A 21,022-nucleotide genomic window follows, 5' to 3' on the forward strand; every position below is an offset into this window, starting at 1 on the left:
AAACCTTGTGTCGTGTAGTGTCAAAGCCAATCTGCAGCCGCCTCGGTGAAAAAACTGTAAGCAGTCTGACATCAGTGCAACCTTGATTTCCACACACTTTGGGGTTGGTTTTTTTTCATGTGAGAAAAGGCTTTGTCCAAAGGGACAAAGTTCGTGTTTCCTTTGTAGTGAAAAAGTTCAGGGCCGGATTTTGATTATCACAAAGAGTAGTAAAGTACACAGAGCAGAGATCGCGCATTGGGTAAGAGTTATCACCGAGGTGAAAAAACCAAACAGAAGCAGCAAAATAAACTCATGCCCAGTTGAGGCAGTGCTGCCCCACATTCTGGTGTGCACAGCCCAGCACCTGGGCAACACACACAGCTTAGAAAAAAATGCTGTGCCATCTTCTGGATGCAACGTGGTCCCCCCTGGCACAGTACGGCACCACGGCACAGCTGCCAGGGAAGCCCTGCCAGAGTGGCTGAGTGATGGAGGCCTCATCCCTGCCCTTTTGACAGCTTTCTTCAACATGCAAATTAAAGTAAATCAGGTGAAGTACCAAAGTCCAGTGTCATGTCACTTGGCTTACATACAAAAAAAAAGCCCAAAACAAACAAACAAAAAAACAACAGTGAAGGGATCTGTATTTTTATTTTTAGCCACATCTGCTAACCTGAGCAGGGTAAAGCAGGGTTGTTTGAAATGCAGTGATGGACATACTCCCACACTATAGTCTCCATCCTTCCTCTTTGCAAGGGTTTGAATATTCTTTTACAAGTCTGGGAAAGAGGAAAATTCCTATTTTATACAAAATTCAAGTCTTGCCTTACAGGTCCCCAGCTGTGGGCTGTGCCCCCACTGTGTTGTTGCTGCGTCCTGCCTTGGTCACGCTTCAGCACAGCCTTGGCTCCCCTCAAGGTTCCCAAAGAAATTGTTTTGTCTCGTACCATTAGATTCCCATGCAAATATCCCCCAACTGGCAAAAGTCACGGGTATTTAGAGGTGAAACACGAACATTGCAGTTGCTGTGGCTGTCTTAAAAAAAAAGGCAGCCAAAGGACCCAGCTCACAGACTCTTCATGTAAATGCCACCGGTGTACATGAGAAGAGCTCCAGAAAAATCTTGCTGCTCCAGGCTTGCACAACTGGGCTGCAAGCAGCAAGGGGTAGAAGCCGTGGGAACTGGCAGGAGTGTGACACAGGAGCACGTCAGGACTGCTGAACTACTCAGCTGCAATCCAGTAGCAGCAGAAGCCATCTTATCCCCCAAGCTCCCAGCCCTGCAAAATATTCCCTGTCCTGAAAATTTGCATAAGCCTCTCTACACTTCCTGTAGTCCTTGGGCAACAGATAGAGTTACAGTTCAACAATTTACGGGATCAAAGGCAGATTACGATCCTATCACCAGAACAGTTGAGGTATTACACATGGGCTCTTTAGATACAGTTCCTTAAAAGATCCTGATGCATGCCAGGGAACTAAGTTGAGGCAAACCACTTAGCTGAGAAGTGAGAAGCATTATTTATTTTCTCTTATCCATAATCAGATAGTTTATTAGGGCTTTCTCAAAAGCTGTAGTCCTCATCCTGTACCAAGCCAGCACTTAAAATCCCCACACCGGGTCTGCCATGCAACCTTGCAGCTGGGCATTTTGAGATAGGAGGAGTATCTGGTGGATAAGAAGGCTCAGACAGCAATGACAGAAAGGGCCAAGGCCCCAAGGACCAGCTTGTGGCTTTTGCAAGCACCTCTCCTGTGATTTTCCCACCTGGAGAGGAGGTGGCATGTAATGAGCCCCAGGCAGGGGGAGCAGTTCCAGCTCAGCTATGGCATCTCTCTGCACCCTGCCCAGCTCTGGAGAAGGTGCCTGGGGCAGCCTGCCACAGCCCAGACTGGATAGCAAATGCAGAAGAAGGCTGAGGTAAGGCAAGGATGAAAGGAAAATCTTCAGGGAAGGAGAAGATCTGAAATCAAGCTCCCTCTGTGTCCAGTGAGTATCATGGAGGGCTGGCTCATGCAACCAATGAGTTGCTTTGCCACAGTGAAGAGTTTGGTTACACAGGCATCCACTGTTCCACGCTCCCTTCCTTGTTCCTCCAGCCCTGTCAAAGGAAACCTGGACTTCTGTATCGCTGTCTTTGAAAGGAAATGAAGTTTCTCATGGTGGAAATACCTGTTGTTTATCAATGTAAATAGGAGGGAAAATTATGCCCCTCCCCACAAACCTTCATGAATGCTGCTTATTTAAATCCAATGCTGGCACATCAGAGGAAGCTCAGAGAGTGGTGCTGGCTGTTGGAACATTCCCCAGCTGGACTTTGTGTCCTGCCCTCCCAGAGACCACCAGCATCCTTCTGGCCTCAGGACCTGCATTCCTTCCACAGCTCTCACACTTACACCCAGATAAAGGAGTAAGGTGTTGCAAGACTGAGTAGGAACTCCAGCTCAAAGAGATCTGTATGCCCAGGTTCCCACCACCTACTCCTAGGGTCCGAAGAGGGATGCTGCTCTCTTTTCAGAGGGTGACTGGGATATATTCCCCTGCCCCATGTGCCATGGACACAGTAGATGAGAAAGGAGACGAGGTGTCTCTCAAACACCCAGAGCATTTCTATGATTTTACCAACCAGGAAACGAAGGAGGCCTTCCTCATCTGAGCAGCCTCCAGAAACTCAGAGACAGCTGCCAGGGCAACTGATATGGTAACAAGTCCCAGCAAGCAAGGAGATGAAGTTGGCTGAAGCTGCTTGTGGCAGGACAGAGGAAACAGAGGATCAAGGAGATGGAGCTTGTTAGAGAAAGGGAGGTGGACAGACTGGTAGTTTTACAATGGTATGTGCTTTGCAGATGTAAATCAACACACTAAAAGGAGGTATTTGCAGGAGATTTTTTCCATGTATCACCAGCTAAGGAAAAAAGACTTTTGAGGAAGCCCTTGGAGAAAGTTGGCAGCACATCACTGAAAATACCTTGGCTGAACGCAAGCCAGCTGAACTTAACATGAAGAATGAGTTACGGCAGCAACTAACTGCCTGAGTAGTATTTAATATGATAACCTGAACTAACCTTTTAGTCAAGGCTGGCAGAGGAATGTCTGCTTCACACCTCACCTGGTGGGGCATCCACCTGGGAAGGCAGCAGAGCCAGAAATGCATGCTGAAACCAGAAATGCCACCGACTCAAACTGAAAACAGAATTTTTTGAAAATTCCTCATGGATTTTATTATTAATTGCTTCTGTCTTTGGCTCACCCCTGTCACAACACGGAAAGCAGAAGTTAGAAAAAAGCTAGGCTATCTACACAAGGAAGATATGCTTTCTCTCCTGAACAGAAGCTGATTTGTTTGCATTAGGGCAAGATTTGCTGTTGTGGTTAGTTTAGCAGGGTAAGAAGGATCAGATGACTTTCAAAACAAGACAAAACTAGTCAAAATAATCTCTAACCTAGTTAAATGTACTATGCATGATATTATGTAAGCACTCTTACATAGAGGGAGAGTTCAAACAAGGAATGAGACTAAAAGTACAAAAGAAAACAATAGAAAACACTCGTAGCAAGGTCAAGGAATCAGAATATCGCAGGCTAGAAAAGGAAGTGAAATTACAAGCTCTGGCAAAACAGCTGAACCCTTACTCAGGAAAATTACAAAACTGTTGTGATCCTGACCATCAGTTATGAGTCTGCTATCCAGAACTACATCCAAGACAAGCTACACAAATTCATTAACACAAGCTGGAGGACATCATGTTCTTCCCACAGCCGATCAAGTGATTTTTGTTCTTCAGACATACACATATATATAAAACTACAAGGACCATATATATATATACAGTATCCTTACTACAATATATATACACAAATATACATATATAGTGTATATGTATATATAGTGTACTAGTATAATCTATAAATTGATTGTCATTTATAATCAAGATTGTCTTTTTCATCAATAGCTTCTAAAGGAGTGGTCAAAAGGCCAAAAGCCCCCAGCCAAACACTAAAATCTGTTCACCAAACAACAAAAAAATGTTGCTCCTGCAAACAACTTAGGACACTGGAGGCAAAAGAAATAAATGCTCGGTTTTATGCTGAAGCTAGATAGGACACATCAGTTAAAGAAACTGAAGATTTTATCTGTAATATAAGCCACTCTGGCCTCAAGTGTTTGTTTATTCAGCAGGAACCACCAGCAAGTCTGAAGCATATGACAAATTTCCCAAAAAGTTCTTAGATTGTAGAGACTTCAGACATGAGGCTAAACGTTTTCTCTGTATTTATTAAATACTGTACTGCTAAATCTTAGAGGCCTCACAATTGGGATTCTTTCTTTACTACAGCTAAATACCATATTCTCAAAAAGCATCTCAGTTCCGCCAGACCATGAAATGCCACTGATGGAGGAGCTCCAGGAGCACTTGCCAGAGTGATGTTTCCCCCAGGAGCATGGCAGTGCTGCAGAGAGGGCCCAACTCAGAGGAGCCAGGCAAACGTACATCTACTGCAAAACCCACAGCACGGGGCTTGACCTGCACCTGCTGCAGTCAGGCTGATCCATCATCAGCTGAATGATTTGATGAAAGGCTCACTGCAAAAACCACGTGCTTGGTTTACATGTGCCCAGACAAGGGTTCTTTGCTGAGAGAAGGTCACGTTGTTACACACCTACAGGTAGGGCTCATTGCCCAGGATAAGAACTGACTAGGCTGCAGTTAGAGATAGCAGCCACAACCTGGCCTGTAGTCCCCAAGAAGTTGTCCAATAAACAGGGTTAAATAGTTGTCAGCTGCACTCATTCAACTTACCTCATTCAACAAGCTGCTGCCTGCAACCCTTCCCCACACCCCTAGTTCAAAGCACTGCTACCTGTGTGCATCTTCTCATGTTTATTACACATTGGAGCAAGCAGCTGAAAGATCAACAGTTTGTTTGTCAGTGAAAGCACATGGAATTTGGCAGAAATGCTGCTCTTCATTGAAACAGGAATTAGCTGGGTGGCAGATGTGACTTATTCATGTCTGCATCAGCTTCAGGAACAGTGATTCACGTTATGCAGCAAGGCAGCATTGCAGTATTACAAAGGGCTGTGAAGTTTCTCTCTTGTTGGAAGCTACCCAAGTCTGCAAGCCTGTGTAGCAGGACTGGTGATACTTGCCAGTTTTAGTCCCAGACCCGACGCCCCAGAGCTGAAGGCGTTAGAAGGCTTCAGAAAGAACTTTTAAGGCAAGTTAAGCCAGTTTTGAAGAGAAAGGTGAGCAAAATGGCTAAATGCCACAGCTTTGAGGTGTCAGAAGGAATGCATGCAAATTTTATAGATGGAAAAGGTAGTCTGAGTTTTGATTGTGTGATTTTTCTGTGTGCACGGAACTCCAGGCACTCATTATCATGATAGGGACCAGAATAGACACTGAACCACATACAGAACACGTGGATGTAATTATGATGTCTGGAACAGCTTTAAGTGAGGTTTTGCTACAGAGAGTGGCTAATTTAATCTCTTTTCCTTCAGTCTGAACACTGCAGTTTACAGGAGAAGAGCCCACTGAACCAGCAAAACAGGATAGAGATGTAACAACTCCGGCAGTTGGTGAACAAGAGACTCGAAACAAGTAATGTCCTGAAAAGAGAACATGTGCTGTATTCTTGCCAGTAATCCCTGTTTGGCAAAAGCCAGGAGGGAAGTTGACAACTGCAAGATGCCAAGAAGAAGAAAAAAAAAAACAAAAAAACCCAAATGAACTTTAAAAGAACTATAAAGTACTCCAGGAATGTTTTAAGCGTAAAAGGAAAAAAAAACAAAAAAAACAAACAACACACACACAAAAACCTGCATATGCACTGAGAGGAAAATGATGAATGGAAACAGACTTTGACAGGCAGCACACAGATAACTGCAAATGGCCTAAATACCACCGGTACAGAAGTGACACTTAACAGGGTCATGGTGCACCTGGGTATCCAGCTGCACTGCACCTTCTCCTGGCTGGCTTTCCTGTTGCAGGCTTTCATTTTCTCCAACAGGAAAAATGTAACTGTTCCCCAGCATCAGAGACTCCCTCTGCCCAGTTTCTGCTCACTTGCTCCTGCCACCCCTTTTCCAGTAGGGTGTTGCCCTACACTGCTTTACTCAGGCAGCAGCATCTTTCTGGCCACAGAGCCAGAACCACACAGGAGCTCACAGACTTGGCTGTCCTGCCCTCCCAAAGCCAGTTATCCTGGTTTTGTGTTCTCCTTGTGCCCCTTTTCTCCCCCTTAGCACATGAGAACAGCTGTTACAGCTTCATTGGTCTTACAGACGTGTGCACTGACCTCATGGCAGAAGCCAGAAGACCTGTGGGATACCACAGGCTCCCCCTCTCCCCAGAGAGGCACCAAGACACCCCCTCTCTATGCACACAGGCAGTGACACCAGCCTCAAGATTCCCCTCCCTATTGTAATTATTTTTGCTCTGCACAGATTTATCACATGCAGCTGCCACAAGTTGTTTACAAGACACAAAAGCCATGAAAACAAGGTTGACGAAGTCTGCGTGAGCTGTTTTCCCTGGCACAGATTTGTCATACCTCTGAGCTCATTTATGGCCTGGCTGGCCGTGTGGTCTACAGTCACACACGGCAATGCCTTCCCTTCATCTTCACAGTCGGCTTAAGTGTGTGTTTTCAGTCAGGAGATGGATTTTGACACAGCTGCCATGCAATTAGGTTTATCACTGAAGCAAGAACAGCAGAACTGCCCCTGTTCTCTCATTGTTTATTTCTATTCCCTTTTTTTTTTTTTTTTTTTTTTTAACTCATTCCACAGTGAAACAAGTTTCTGGAAGTGAACAATTTCTTCACCCTAGCAGAGATGAGTGGCCAACACATGAAGCCTTTACTTTGTTACTTGGACTACTCCTCAGATCTGCATCCTAGCTCCATGTGATGCCCTACACCTACCTGCCTTTGATAACTACCTGGAGTTACTTAAAGTTTCTGATCTGAAATAATAGCTACAGGCAAATTTCAATAGTCTGCACCAAGACTGCCAGTGCTAGATCACAGGAAAGCAGAAACTCCCTTTTGATACTATTTTAGTGGGTACTCAATACGAGTCATTTTCTTCCTCCAAGTTAAATAACACCTCAGGGTAGGGAAAAGCTTTTACACTGTGTGCCAGGTGCTACTCAGCCAAAGGTGTTTGGATTATGACTACTGCTGAACTTCTAGGTGTAACCTGAACACAAGTAATAATTAGAAAAAATTAAATAATTGGCCTTAAGCAAAACTGGTCACAAGTCCCCAGGGTAAGTAAGTCAGCAAAATGGAAATGCAGTGCTCATCACAGGGGCAGGACTTTGGTGCCGAGTTACACTAATGCCACTTTGTGTGGCATAATGGTAAATGAAAACAGCACAGAGACCACAGGCTTTTACTTTCAATGAAAACTGTTAACCTGAATGGCAACAGCTTTCTTCCTCATCCTTTTTTCATTTTCATTACTGCAGCTGTTGTAGTGGAATTATAGAACTGGTCAGCTCAGCAAGCAAAGCTCAGGGTTTTTTTTTTCCATAAACTTGCTGACCACCTGCAAAAAAAAAAAAAAAAAAAAAAAAAAAAAAAGGAAAAATGCAAACATATTTGCATGAGGTTGTCTTTTGTCTTTCTTTCATCAGTGCTTGAGGCACAGGTGTAAGGACTGTTGCAATAAAGTTCCCTCCTGCCTGCAGACAAGGAAATACTTTCTAAACCATTACCAAAGACTATACTCCTCTTCAAGTGTCTAGCACCCACTTGTTCATGCCACAAAAGGAGGTCTATTGACCGACTTTTCCCTCCAACACTGATCTCACAGTTACGCAAGCGCGTACTTGCCTTTTATTTTAAAGTTAGCCATTAAAAAACAAACAACTAAGAAAAAAACCCAGTATACGAGTATCCCAGGAAAAAAGCCTAGAAGTACAGCATAATGGTCTTTCTGGGTTTACATGCTATTCCTTGAAGACAAATTATACAGCCAATTCTGGCTATGTGCAAAATTATTTTTGCTAAATTTCAATGCAAAGTATTTTTTTAAAAAAGTCTATATTCATACAGTATATTAGGATGACTGTTACTGATGCTGATGCAGACATGAGTAAGCCACAGTGTTTAATACTTGCCTTTAAAAAAATAGATTTTAAACCTGAAGGTTAAAGGCAGGAGTTCAGCTGAATTCCAGAGTACTCCAGAAAACAAATTATTTCTGATACTAAAGAAAAATGTCACAGCAAACAAAATACATACACATTGCAGTCCGAGTCTTGCAGGATATCCCCAAATTACTCAGCTTTTCTTCACCACAAAGTCCTCTCCTCCCCAAGCCTCCCAAACTGACAACTGGTTTTGTTTTTAAGGATTAGCTGGACCTATTTTTTTTTCCCAGAGGTCTCTTATTTCCATGCTGTTGGAAGGGTAATGGTGGGTTACTGACATTCAAGTAAACTGAAATGCGAGCTGACTTTTTAGTACTAAGTTATTTTGATAACAAAGTTCTTTGCTGAAAGGTAACTTAGATTCTCTTTTCCAGAATACACTCAGGGATCTCTTCTAAATCTTAATTCAACCACCTGTTGAAGCATCTTATGAAGACCTAGCTCCCAGAACTCGGATTTCAACCCAATGTAACCTCTTCTATTTCAGTCTACTAGACTTAGAGTCAAAATCTTGTCACTGCTAGTCCAAGAAGGGTAAGGAGTGGGTGTCCTTGTCCTACCCCCTCAAAATTTGTCACCAGTGATGTCTAGGAGCTGTATCACAAACACCTGCAAAGAACACTCATCTGGTCTTCTCATTTCATCTGCAGGAGAATTTGCCCATGGGCCATCACATTTCCCAGCACTGAAGTATTTCTAGGAGGCAGTCACTAGAATTCTTAGGGGGATTTAAGATATTCCTCTGAAATTCAGAGTTGCCCACATGGCTTCCTTTAGCCCCTTTAAAAACATTTCAACATAGCAGGACATGGTTAGGTACTTCTGGCCCACTTTTCAGCATTCCTTTAAACATCTAGTTAACAACTGCTAGCATAGCACTCTAAACCAAAATTTCTCACTTCCCTTTATTTTAAGAGCAGAGCTATGTATTCTGCAAAGCTTGTATTCAACAAAATACTCTGTATGCATCCATTTTTAAAGAAAATATTTTATTACATTATGGGAAAAAAGCATAATCATCCAAAGTTCATATTGTTAAAAAAATTGAAAATTTATTTTAGACAGCGTGTCGGTATATTCTGTTCCGCTTGGGAATGATAAGAAGACTCTATATCATTACTAGATATTGCACAGTCTGAAAGAAACAAAAACAAATCACATGATCTTGGGAACCATCTCACATTATGAAAAACCTACAAAGAAAACATAAAAAAAAAAACCAACCAACACACAATCCTTTCTTTCTACAGTAGCTTTAAGTTCATAATTCTTGGAATGACCATATTCCACTGAAGACCATCTCAGTGACAGGAAGCTTCATTTCAGCAATCCCTTGTGCAAATAAGATTAATAAAAAAAAAATAATAATAATGCAGTGAAGTCTCTTGATATCGTGTGGGTGGCAATAACCACACAAGCTGTTAGATCCCTGCCTGGAAAAACAAACGGGGAAGGAGAAGGAAAGGGACTTAGGCCATAAGTTTTGCCTGCAACTCCATCTCTGCCGCCCTTTTGAGTGCAACATCCACCAGTAGCTGAAAACCACTAAAATCCTGGTTAAGGTCTGGTGGGGTTGGAGGAGGAGTGTTGAAGAGCCCGCTCTGTGTATTTGCACCAGGTCCCAGTTTAGATGCATCCTCATGGTAGGGCAGGGAGTTATCTGTGAAGCTGTTGGCTGGGGGCTGCTGCAGGTCCGTGGTCAGGCCTACATCAGCTGGCTGGCAAAAGTGGAAAGGGGCGTCCTTCAATGCAGTCACAGTCGTGTGGCAAATCACTGATGGCCGAGCCAGGACAGATCCCGGGGAAGCCGGCTTGGAAGAGGGCACAGTCTTGCCGAGTGGTGCAGCTGTGGGAAGGAAGGCAGTCTCCTCCAGCAAGGGAATGTAGTTCTTTGTGCTGATGGAAGACTCCACCAGGCTGCTCTCAGGAAGCTTGGTCCCTCGCCGTGAGATAGTGAATTGATTCGGGTCTTTGCCATCCTTCCTCAGCATGTCAGGTAAAAGCCTGCGGCGTGCATTGATAAACCAGTTGCAGACCTGGGAATATAATGACATCTTAATTTCTGCGTTCATTCATTTCCAACTATGTGCCATTAGAGTCGTTGAGTTAGATTAATGAATCCCTCCAAGCAGTTTCCTTAACTGCAGAACAAAAGAGAGACCTACTGACAAGTTGTGACATGCCTGGCAAGGGCCCTTCCCTCCTCCAGGCTCTACCCCCAGCTCCCCACTCCTGTTACAGAAAGCCCCGGGATAAGTCTCAAGACTGCTAGCTCCAACAGAGGGGTTTAGCTTTTAACTCTGTGCACACACATTAACCTATTAGCTATTGTTCCCTAGCTTAGGTTAATTAACAACAGGAAAACCTTTTCTCTCTGAAAAGAGCCACTCCTCCCACAAATAGTTACTGATTTTCCTTGTTCAACTGACTGTGTCGACAGACATAACATGAATTACCTCATTTAAGTTTGTCCTTGTTTAAATATCAAACCAGTTTCCTGGGCGATACAGGATAGTTTATAGTTTAACATGGGTTTTTTTCTGTTTACTACATAAAGATTTTCTTTATGATGTTACAGTGAGGAAATTTCACTGTACAGCCAATTATGAAATTTGTACTAACGAATTAACCTGAAAAAAAAAAGCCCAGAAGAGGAATGGAGTGCTCTATATTTAACATCTCTCAAAACCAAACCTGGGTTTATCCAAGTTCTTATGAAGCCACCTGTCCCCAGGGTGGAAAGCAGCAACTGTGGGCAACTATTCCACCAAAGAGTATCACAGAAGAGAAGAACTATGTATCCAAGGGACTGCACAGCAGCAAACAGTATCCCAAGATGAGATTTGATACTAACCACAGAAAAAGTCTCATCATGCCCACACTAACACACTTGAGTAGCTCTATCCCATATAGGTTGTTCCACTGATCTTAATGAAAGTGACCATAAACATAATCATTTATGTGCATGTTCTACAAGAATGAGCCTTAAGTTGCAGTTTTAGAAGTGAAGAATTACATGTTAAGCTGTGTATCGATCACCATAAAATCTCTGCAGACCATAAAGTCTTTTTGTCATAGTAAATTACCCTATACAGATACTTTATGTCTTTTGGATCTCGATTCTGAAGCTTAACATGCATCCTCAAATTCACAGCTATCTGTTCTCCTAGAGAAGAATTTTTATTCCCAATGAACAAAGACAATCGTAACACATAATTCATTTGTATTTTTCCTTACAAGTACCATCAGAAGAGGAGTAACAATAAAAAAGGAATCTCAACATGCAGTGTAAACATTTGTATCAGTGACTTAAACACAGATAAATGAACAAGAAAACAGCTTCTTTTGATGCAAGAACTAGTTTTTTTAATACCTGTAGTGTGGAAAGGTGTGTCTGTCGGGATAACAGCGCTTTTTCTTGCTCTGAAGGATAAGCATTGTATCGGTGCTCATATAGCCAGTCCCGAAGAATCTGCACGGATTCCTTGGGAAGGTTGCCACGTCTCCTCCGTTTGCCTGAGCCAGCAGATGAGGAAAGATCCAGTGGGACATCCATAGTGTCGTCATCCTCTGTTTCACTGCCTGATATTGCAACTACACCTACAATTATAAGAAGACAAGAACAATCAGCCTCCTATATCCATAAACTACTCAGCTCCAGCATTCTACAGTTTCCTTTTTATTACATTAACTGTCTTTACTATGAATCACAGTATGGCCTCCCATACAGGAGATGTGTCCTGAAGTGTTAACTTATCAAGCTGTAGCTTTTCTGTCAGCTGAACAAGAAGTAGCACCAATGAGCTGTTCCTAGGGTAATTCTTCTCTTCAAACCCTCTTTTACTTGTTCCCCTGGCAACCTTTTCTCTGCTGCATGTTACCAGACAGCTTCTATCTAATACCAATATTGTTAAAATTTGCTTTCTATTATATGCACCCAACACTTTTCTTGAAGGATAACTATCCAGTGGCAAGGATAACTGACTATCCAGTGGCTGGGCAAAAGCCACTGGTTAAGTTAAAAACACCCCAAGCAATGGGTTATTTACTTACATGCTGATGCACCCCTTCTGGGAAAGAGAGCTTGTGGATTTTCTAAATTGAAAGTTCATCCTAGGTCTAGTAAGAAGAATTAATGGAGTAAGAAAAAAGGGGGGAAATGCATCTGCTCCCACCGTTGAGTAGATTTTTACTTAGGAAGGGAAAAAAATTGCAAGAAGGTGAAAGAACCAGGTGTTTCAGTCATGTAAGAGTCTACCAGTTTATCAGGAGATAGACTGCTGTAATTTAATTACACTTCTGCATCAAAGAACCACAATCACTTCATGTTTGGCTAGGCTTGTTTGTTTGTTTGTTTTAAATGCGCTACTTTGCATCCTGATTTTTAATTATTTTCATCTCATATTTTAATATGTGGAAATGTGTGCTTTGTCCTACAGTTACAACAAAGGTTCAAGATTTACAAGTTAGCTGCAAACCTTTTTCCTTCCATACCAAGGAAGGAGCAGATTTCAAAGTTTGATTATCCCTTCTTATATATACATACCACACTACTAGTGACAAGATATGGGACACAAGTAGAACAAAAACAAGTATTCTATTGTTAGGAAGACTACAAAATTATACTTCTTTTGTAGAGTATATACATCACTGAGGAAACAAATAGTACTGCAAAGACGAAGAAAATCATGCTTTAAATACTTACCAGGTGTTTACCTCACCAGCAATTTTAGCAATCTTACAAACTATGTATAAATTCCAGTAAGATGCCACCCATTTTCAAATAGTAGTATTTAAAAATATTTTTTCCAGGAAAATTATACAGGTTTTCAGAAGTATTTGCTATAAACTACAGAGGCAAAACAAGCTCTTAATTTATCTATGCTTTGAACTTAGATGGGGGGGAGGTGGAAGTAGAAGTTTGCTCATTCCTAATATAAAAACTAAAAATCTCAACAGTAAAACCAAGTAAAATGTCAAACGTAAATTTTTTATGTGGGCAATCACCCAGAATTCAAAAATTCTGTTTAAGGAAACAAAGTCAGCCCTAATATACAAGTATGCCCATGAAAGTACAGAACTATATAAAACTACAGTTATATGCCTAAGTAAAGACAGAATTAATGCCATTTGAAAACAAACAACGAAACCAAAGACCCACAACACAGAAAGAAAAAAAATGTGTGTGCAAGTTTTCCTTAATACTGAGGAAGGAGGTATCAGAAGGGGACCATACTTTCAAACTTCATCCAAAGCTGATATGGTAAATTATTCTTGCCTTCCTCTATTTATGAATAGCTCAAACATTCTTACTTTAGCTTAAGCTGTCCAAATTTCAATGCCTATTTTTGATATGCAAGCATTCCCAGTAGGATGATCAATCTCCTATTTGTCTGGCATAGTTACTTCAGTAACTTACTTCGTATTGTTTTCATTCTCCCAATTGCTGATTTATGTAACCAACACACACCAAACTGACATATCAAATTTTTCCTGTGATGATTAGCTACATAAATTATCCAGTCATAGAACAGGAACAATAGGACAATATTTAAATAGCCAACACCAGACAAACTTCAAATTATGTAAACAGGTTCTTATTTCATGTAGAAAGTATGTCAAGTTTGCTTTAAAATGATTCCGAGAAAACTGCTTTGTATTTATCAATGCTTCACGGAAAGTGCTGTCATGCTTGCAACCCAACCTGAGAACATGCCTTGCACAATGGGCTCCTGCAGCCACGAGGAGCACTTCTTGGAACAAAGATCCTGCACAGACAACACGATGGCTCTACAAAGCAGCTCACCCCTTTTAAACTTAATTTTAAAACTAGCTAAAACTAGCCCACGCTATTCAGACAATGTTTTCAAGTGAGCTGTTCTTGTTTGTCAGAAACCAGAAGTGTTGCAGCACTTCAGTGGGTTGGGGTTTTTTTGTTTGTTTTTAAATATAATAGGCAACAAAACGGGACTTAAGAAAACAGGGAGAGGCAGTGAGGGCTGGAAACAAGAGGGAAGAGAAGCCAAAAAAAAAAAAAAAAACCTACTCCTGTGAGAAAGTTGGGTGTCTAATGGTTTGCAATCCAGATTTATGTGGCATAACAAGAAATCCTCCAGACAAACACACCCCTCCTCCCCATCTGGAGTAACCTCTCCAACAACTAACACACAGCTAAAAGATTCCACAGGAGCCTCTCTGAACTTGAGAAAACTGATTGGAAGGAAAACTTCTAGAACTGTTGCACTTTTTCACATCCCCCTTCAAAAAAAGTGACAAAATTCTGTCTGAAAGCCAGCAGCACAAAAACGTTTCTCTATTTTGCAGACAAGTTATTCTGCTAAAGTAAAAGTTGCCATCTGACTAACCATAACCTACCTAGCAAGAAATGAGTCAATATCTGAGCCTGCCCTTTGACCCGCTCCCTTAGTGTGTCATATTAATTGACACAGTAAGTGACACAAAGCAGGTTTTGGTTAAGCAGGAAACCCAGCGTAGTACAACTTCTCCTCATCTAAATGAGCTCATTTAAATAGACGATCAGCCCTCTGAACTTGTGGAAGGTCTCTCCCTCGCCTGTACAGAGCGAGCAGCAACAGGAAGTCAGGGCTAGAAATCTCGCACTACCCCAGCTGATATTTTTTTACTAGAGCAGGAGCCACGTTGTTGCTGTCAGGGCTCTGTTTTCATTAAAGCATTCCTGCTGATTACAACCCTGCTTTGTTTTTCCGTCTTGTTAGTAATCAGGCTATTCGCTGCTGGTTTCCTGTTTTAACAGGGCCCAACTGAAAAGGCTTCTGGCTGGGCTCCACGACTGGACCATTGGCTTACTGCTCTTTACACCCAGAATAAAGGCTTGTGGACGCGAGTAGCCCCAGCTGACCTACTAATTTATTTTGTCTTGGAAGCAGGCTAGCGCCAGGTTATTTTATGTCTCCTCCTAAATAGGTTTAATCTAAACAGAAAAATTGTTTTACAGGACTAAATTAAAGCAGCCCAAATTCATCTCCAGAGAAGACTGGGGGACAATAATAATAATTTAAAAAAATGCAACAAAAACTCAGTTCTCACTCCTTCCATCGCCACTTAGATGAGCAGTCCACACATATGATCACTGAAGAGCTACATGATCAGCATCCCTTCTTTATAAATTTATCCTCGTGGCTTCCCAGCTGAAGTCATGTACATGAGTGAATGTACTGTTGCACAGGCCAGAAGACTTTACAAGTCCACATGTAATCAGCTCAAGGAAGATTACACCTAGGATCTCGAGTCTAGGCTCAACACCCAACCATTAACAGCTTGAAACAACTTGAGTAGAAGTACAGTGATGACTAAAGTCGATTTCAAAATTAACTACTGCTACTTAAGACAGCATGCTGAAATACTTTCAAGGGGAGGAGAAAGTATTTAGAGAGGCTGATACAAATTAAATGGAAGTTAAGCAAATGGAAAACTTAAACTGAGTCTCAAGAAAAAAGGAAAAAAAAAGCAAACAAAAACAGCCCACACCAACAACCATCCCATTGTGTCGAGGAAAGGCTTCACAGAGGAAGTGGCAGAAGTGGCAATTGTTATTCAAAACAGGACAAAGTATACCACAAGGAACAATCTCTGCCCTCCAGAGAGGAGACAGACAAAAATCACCTTACAGAAAACCTCTCACCCCCTTAGGGTTCTCTGAATTTCTTAAGCTGGATTCTTTTTATGAGCACAGATAAACAGAACCAGTTCCCGTACACGGCCCCGATCTTGTTGTAACCAAGTTCAGTAAGATTCCTCACATGTATAAACTTGAGCACATGCCTGAGTCTTTGCGAGATTGTATTCTAAATCAGCTAATTAACAAGCTGAATATGTTCAGTGTGATTGCTATCACCTTATTTTTTGTAAATGAAACTATCCACAGAGGAGTTCCTCGGGGGTTTAATGCACAGATTAAGCAAAAGAAAAAAAAAAAAACCACACACTCAAAAACACCCTACTGCCCTCCCCCCCAGTCCAACACACAAAGAAACCTAACTTAAATTTTACTTTAAAAAACATCAACAAAAATAAATCTTTAAAATTATTAATAAGTCAACAAGAGCTACAAGAACGTAGAAGGGAATTTCCACAGAAAAACACGACATTTTTTTCCTCAGAAAAAAGTTTAATAATTGAGGAACCAGTTTCTTTTCCTCTGCATTTTACAGCTTGTGATCTATCACTTCTAAAACGACCTGACTTGGCTGTATTATACTCTTTTTTTTATTTTTATTAAAACGGTATTTTTCTAGGAGTATAAGTAACAAAGTCACTCTTTGAGACTTCTTGAAGGAGCCTCAAATGCCGGAAGGTAACAAATAACTACAAGCCCAACCTTTAATAAAACAAATGCACCCTAGCCTTAACATCCTTTTTTGAAGTTTCTCCCTTTGTCCCTGACACTTTTTAATTTCTGCCACGAAAACCCCAGGCCCATGGCCCCTCTCAAAAGTTCTCCCTCCCGCCTGTCACCTTTCATTGTTTCCATTGTTTCAGCCCAGGACTTGCAATCCTCAAAGCAGATCTTTTCCCCCTTCCCTCACACATCTACACACAGAGACAAAGCCCTACACATGCATACCTAGAAACTACGTCAGCGTTCTTCACACGCATTTATTTCGGGGGTGGCAAGAACAACAGTTGAAAGTGCGGGGAGTTTGGTATTTCACCAACCAGCAGCTGCCCTCGGGGAGAGAAGTCTGAACAATGGAAGCAACAGCAGACAGGAAACCAGCTCACCACTGCTGTGCAAATAGGGAGCATAGGAATGTCCTAAAAATAACTGGGCTAAATTAATTCAGTGAAACCATAAAAAAGAAGAAAGGGGGGAAAAATCCAAACCAATAACTAACCAACCCTGCCTGCAATGAGGTTAAGAATCTCAGCCTACCTAAGACGACCGAAACATTTTAAAGTCAATGCTGTCACTGTCTCTAGGCACAGATGGCCGAGCTTGGTATGCAGCACATGTTGTAATCTAAAAATCCGTGCAGTTTGCTCGCAGGCTGAAACGCGCCGCGTTCTCCTACGGGAACTCGAAATGCTTCCTTGCTAAACACCACCCTGCCTGCTCTTTAAACTTCGTCTTTGTGGCTTAATTCCCTTTGTGTGTTTGCTCTTCTTAGACGAGTTGCACGTCCCAAGCTCCTTACGAGGGCTACAAACCATACTAGTACATGACGTTTCCAGCAGCCCAATGATTTCACGAACTACATATGCATTAATTGCTCCAAGGATATTAACAATGAGCGAGGTTGCTCTACTAGAGCTGCAGGAATGTGTACTAGGGGAAAAACAGCACAACTCTGGAGTACTGAACATGCGCACTGTTCCCCACTAACCCTCCACTTTGGGCAGTTTAATGGGTCTTTCAGTGCAAAACACCATCATCCGCGCCACCGACTGTTGGTAAATCCCAAGTGAAAAGATACTGCTTTGCTATAAACTTCTTTTCAGCCTTCCTCCCGCAGATGTGTTAAACCTGAAAGCATGCTCCGCGTCTTTGTGGCCAAGCTCTAATTTAAAGGCACTTAAAAGCGCCACAAGCGCAGAGTAACAATCATCTAACTAGAAAGTTTGTATACTAACACAAAGAAAACTCAAAGAGTCTTATTTTTCAGTGAGGGAAAGGAAAAAAAAAAAAAGTCTTCCTCCTTTTAACCCTGTGTCGAAACTTTTCTACTTTTCCCCCCCTCTCCTTGTTTTATGGGACAAAAGGGAAAGGGAAAGCATCAACTTTCACGAACCAACGCAGCCAAGGGCGCCGACAGGGTCTGAGACCCTCTCGTCGAGCTCCCCCCCCAGCCCCCCCAGCCCCAGGCTGCCGTGCCCGCTCCCCCCTCGCCGCCGCGAACAAAGAGTCGCGACGCTCGGAGCCGCTGGCAACCTCACTTCCCTGGCCCCAAGTTGGGAAGACGACCCGGACCCTAGCCCCCCCGCCCCCGTTACCGGGACGGCGGGACTCCGTACTGAAAAGCTAAAAACCAACAAAATTTTAAAAAGCTTTTTAGCAGAGGTTAGGGGCAAGAGGGTTGGCGGAGGGAGAGAAAACAAAACTTCGCGGAGGCACAAAGCGGGTGGCTGGACGTTTTTGACAGGGAGCCAGCGGCGTGAAGAGGCAGCCGCCTCCAAACAACAAACCCGCATGTTTTGTCTGGGAGCGGAGCATCCACTGCCATCTTCAACGAGAGCTCGGCCGGGGGGGGCAGTAAGGAGAAAGCGGCCGAGAAGGAAAACAGTCTCTGGCTTAACAAAAGCACACCCCCACTCCCCGTAACCCCTCCAACCATTCCCCTGGGGAGAGGAGCAGCACAGGGCACCCCGCTTTCTCCCAACAGTGAGCACGTCCCATTACAACTACCTTTTTTACTTTTCATCTTGATCGCCAGCACCGAGGCGCCACTGCCGCCGGACACCCCGCACACAGACCCAAGTTTCTCTCCCTTTGCCGGAGACGCTGCTCCCCCTTGAAACTCGACGAGGAGGAGAAGGGAGGCGACGACGAAGTAGAAACACCGCCGTAGAGCCAGGCACCTAGTCCAGTGCCGCGCTGCTGTCAGCGTGAGCCGCAACGCTCTGTATCCCGGGGTAGGGGGGATTCTAGTACAGCCGCTGCCGGGGTGGGCTTCCCTCCCCCCTTCCCTTTGTTCCTTTTTGCCGGCGATTGGCCCTGGCTCGCTAAAGTGAGGAAAGGCACGGGAGGAAAAGGTACACAGCGCCCACCCTCCCCCTCCTCCCCGCAGTGAGTACGGGAGAGTAACCGAGCGCTGCTCTGGCACTCGCGGCTGCCGCACTGCCTCCTCCTCCTCTCTCCTCCCCTCTCGGGCTGCTCCGGCTCTGTCAGACAGAAGGGGTGGGACGGGCCAGAGGCGAGGGGGTGGGGGGTGTCGGCCCGTATCCACTCGCTCATGCACACACCACAGCGGCGGCGGGGGGAGTCCTCCGTGTCCCCCGCTCCCTCGCCTTTCTTCTAGGGAGGCGTTTGATCATTAAACTGGAAGAAGGGGACGGGGGAGGGGGGAAAGGATTTTGACAGCTGTCCTTGACTAGCCTCCTCCTGTTGCTGCCGGATGAACCACCCACTCCTTCGTGTGAATAGAGGCAAAGAAAAGAGAGTACGTACGGCAGAAGTAGCCCTCCAAAAAGCAGTAGGCCGGGTCTCGCCTCCCTTGGAGGCCCCCTCTCCTCCCCCGGTGAGGGCTGATTTGCCTTCTGCTCTCCCCTCCCAGCCTTTCCCGGTGGCAGCAAAAGAGCCCCGTCTGCTGTCGCTGGGCAGCCTCGCCCGCGGGAGAAGGCGAGCCCCGTTTCTGGGGTTATTTTTACTTGAGTTCGTAAAGGTTGTTTTCCTTCCCCCAGCCCGGTGTATTTGGCTACGGCACATGCTTATAGCTGTAAAAGAGAAGTCTCACAGCTTGACTCATCCCTCTTAGGCGACCACGTGGTGCAGCAACAGTTTATTTTCCTCCGGGATGAGAAACGCGGGACTGGGAAGCCGACCCTTGGCAGGGGGCTCGGCCTAGCTTCCCACCGTGAGGCGGGGAAAGTCCCCCTGGAACGGGAGGGCAGCCGCTAGGTCCCGACTCTTCCCCCCCCACCCCCGATCTCCGGTCCCTGTTAAATCCCGGTGCCCCGCGGCGCCGGGTGTTTACTTCACAGTCCTCAACGCTGAGCTGCGGGCTGAGATTTCACGCGTCAAGGCTTTGGCGTGGAAAGTTAAAATGAGCCGCCTTGCCTCGAAACACACACAAGGATGCGGTGTGTTTTGTGTTTTTTTTTCTTACGCACGGGAGCGTGTGTATTGATAGTACTGCACCACCACATGCTGGGCTGTTAGTGGACGAGGAAGGCGCGGGGGCAAGCGCCGGAGGTTGAGAAGCAAGCGCTTTAAAAACGGCTGATGAAATAATGAATTCCTCCGGCTCCTTCCTTCCCCCCCCTTCCTGCTCGGCGGCGCGGACATTCACACAAACGCACATTCACACAAACGCGCATTCACAGCCGAAGGGAAAGCACCAGCGCTTTAACAGCAAATCCTCCCCAAGTACCTTGTAACTATTTTTATGTGGCGTAATTACAGCGACCTTGCTGGAGATAAAACAGCTGCTACATCCTGAAGGGGGGAGACGTCTGCTGGGGGGTTGGGGAGGGCGGCTGGTGACTCATGTCAGTTAACAAAGCAGTGGTGTCGGCTGTTTAGGTTGGTGGCTGGTCCCGGCGTGCCCGGCTGTAGGGCAGGGGGCTGGGCCGAACCGAACCGGAGGCAGTGACTCACGCCACCGCAGTGAAGCCAGGACTGAAGTCAGGAGGGCGGTTGAGCTGCGCGGCGCTGACTGAGCGCCCGCCGGCGGCGGCGGGAGCCGGGCCCGTTACCCGCCGGCCAACCGCCCTCCAACCGCCGGCCGGTGTGTGTGTGTGTAGGGGGGGGGGGGGGGGAGGGCAGGGGAGTAACCGCCTTGCTGTCTACAACTACCTGAAAGGAGGCTGTAGCGAGGTGGGAACTGGACTCTTTTCACAGACGACCTTCAACAAGACAAGAGGACACAGTCTTAAGTTGTGCCAGGGGAGGTCTAGGTTAGATATTAGAAAGAATTTCTTCACGGAGAGGGTGATTAGGCTATGGAATGGACTGCCCGGTGAGGTGGTAGATTCTCCGTCCCTGGAGACATTTAAAAAAAGACTGGATGTGGCACTCAGTGCCATGGTCTAGCAACTGCTCCAGTGGGTCAAGGGTTGGACTAGATGATCTCTGAGGTCCCTTCCAACCCGGGTAATTCTGTGATTCCCCCCGCCGTGCGGGTGTCACCCCTCGGTTGAGTCCGGTTCGGTTCGCCCGCCGGGCACGGGTGAG

At 44.6% G+C, this 21,022-nt stretch overlaps 1 protein-coding gene across 3 annotated transcripts; it reads right to left on the reverse strand.

Annotated features, from left to right (window-relative positions):
• Positions 1 to 9,129: 9,129 nt before the first annotated feature.
• On the reverse strand, positions 9,130 to 19,386 carry TGIF1 (TGFB induced factor homeobox 1). Of its 3 annotated transcripts, none has more exons than XM_030446200.1 (3): positions 19,298 to 19,386; positions 11,525 to 11,751; positions 9,130 to 10,187 (listed from the first exon to the last, which is right to left on the reverse strand). In XM_030446200.1, exons 2-3 carry the CDS (start codon positions 11,705 to 11,707, stop codon positions 9,621 to 9,623), a joined length of 750 nt encoding a protein of 249 aa, XP_030302060.1. In that variant the 5' UTR covers positions 11,708 to 11,751; positions 19,298 to 19,386; the 3' UTR covers positions 9,130 to 9,620. The 3 variants fall into 3 exon arrangements, with proteins under 3 accessions (XP_030302060.1, XP_008503757.1, XP_030302059.1); XM_008505535.2 differs by lacking the exon at positions 19,298 to 19,386 and adding an exon at positions 18,536 to 18,995; XM_030446199.1 differs by lacking the exon at positions 19,298 to 19,386 and adding an exon at positions 16,757 to 16,946.
• Positions 19,387 to 21,022: the final 1,636 nt, after the last annotated feature.

This window comes from Calypte anna, chromosome 2 (genome assembly GCF_003957555.1).
Source record: "Calypte anna isolate BGI_N300 chromosome 2, bCalAnn1_v1.p, whole genome shotgun sequence".
Classification (NCBI taxonomy): domain Eukaryota; kingdom Metazoa; phylum Chordata; class Aves; order Apodiformes; family Trochilidae; genus Calypte; species Calypte anna.

Excerpts from the sequence above, each read along its gene's own strand:
- TGIF1 (XM_008505535.2), bottom strand. Across the intron at positions 10,188-11,524 it reads CACACCTTTCCACACTACAG|GTCTGCAACTGGTTTATCAA; the intron begins GTATTAAAAAAA and ends TTATATTCCCAG.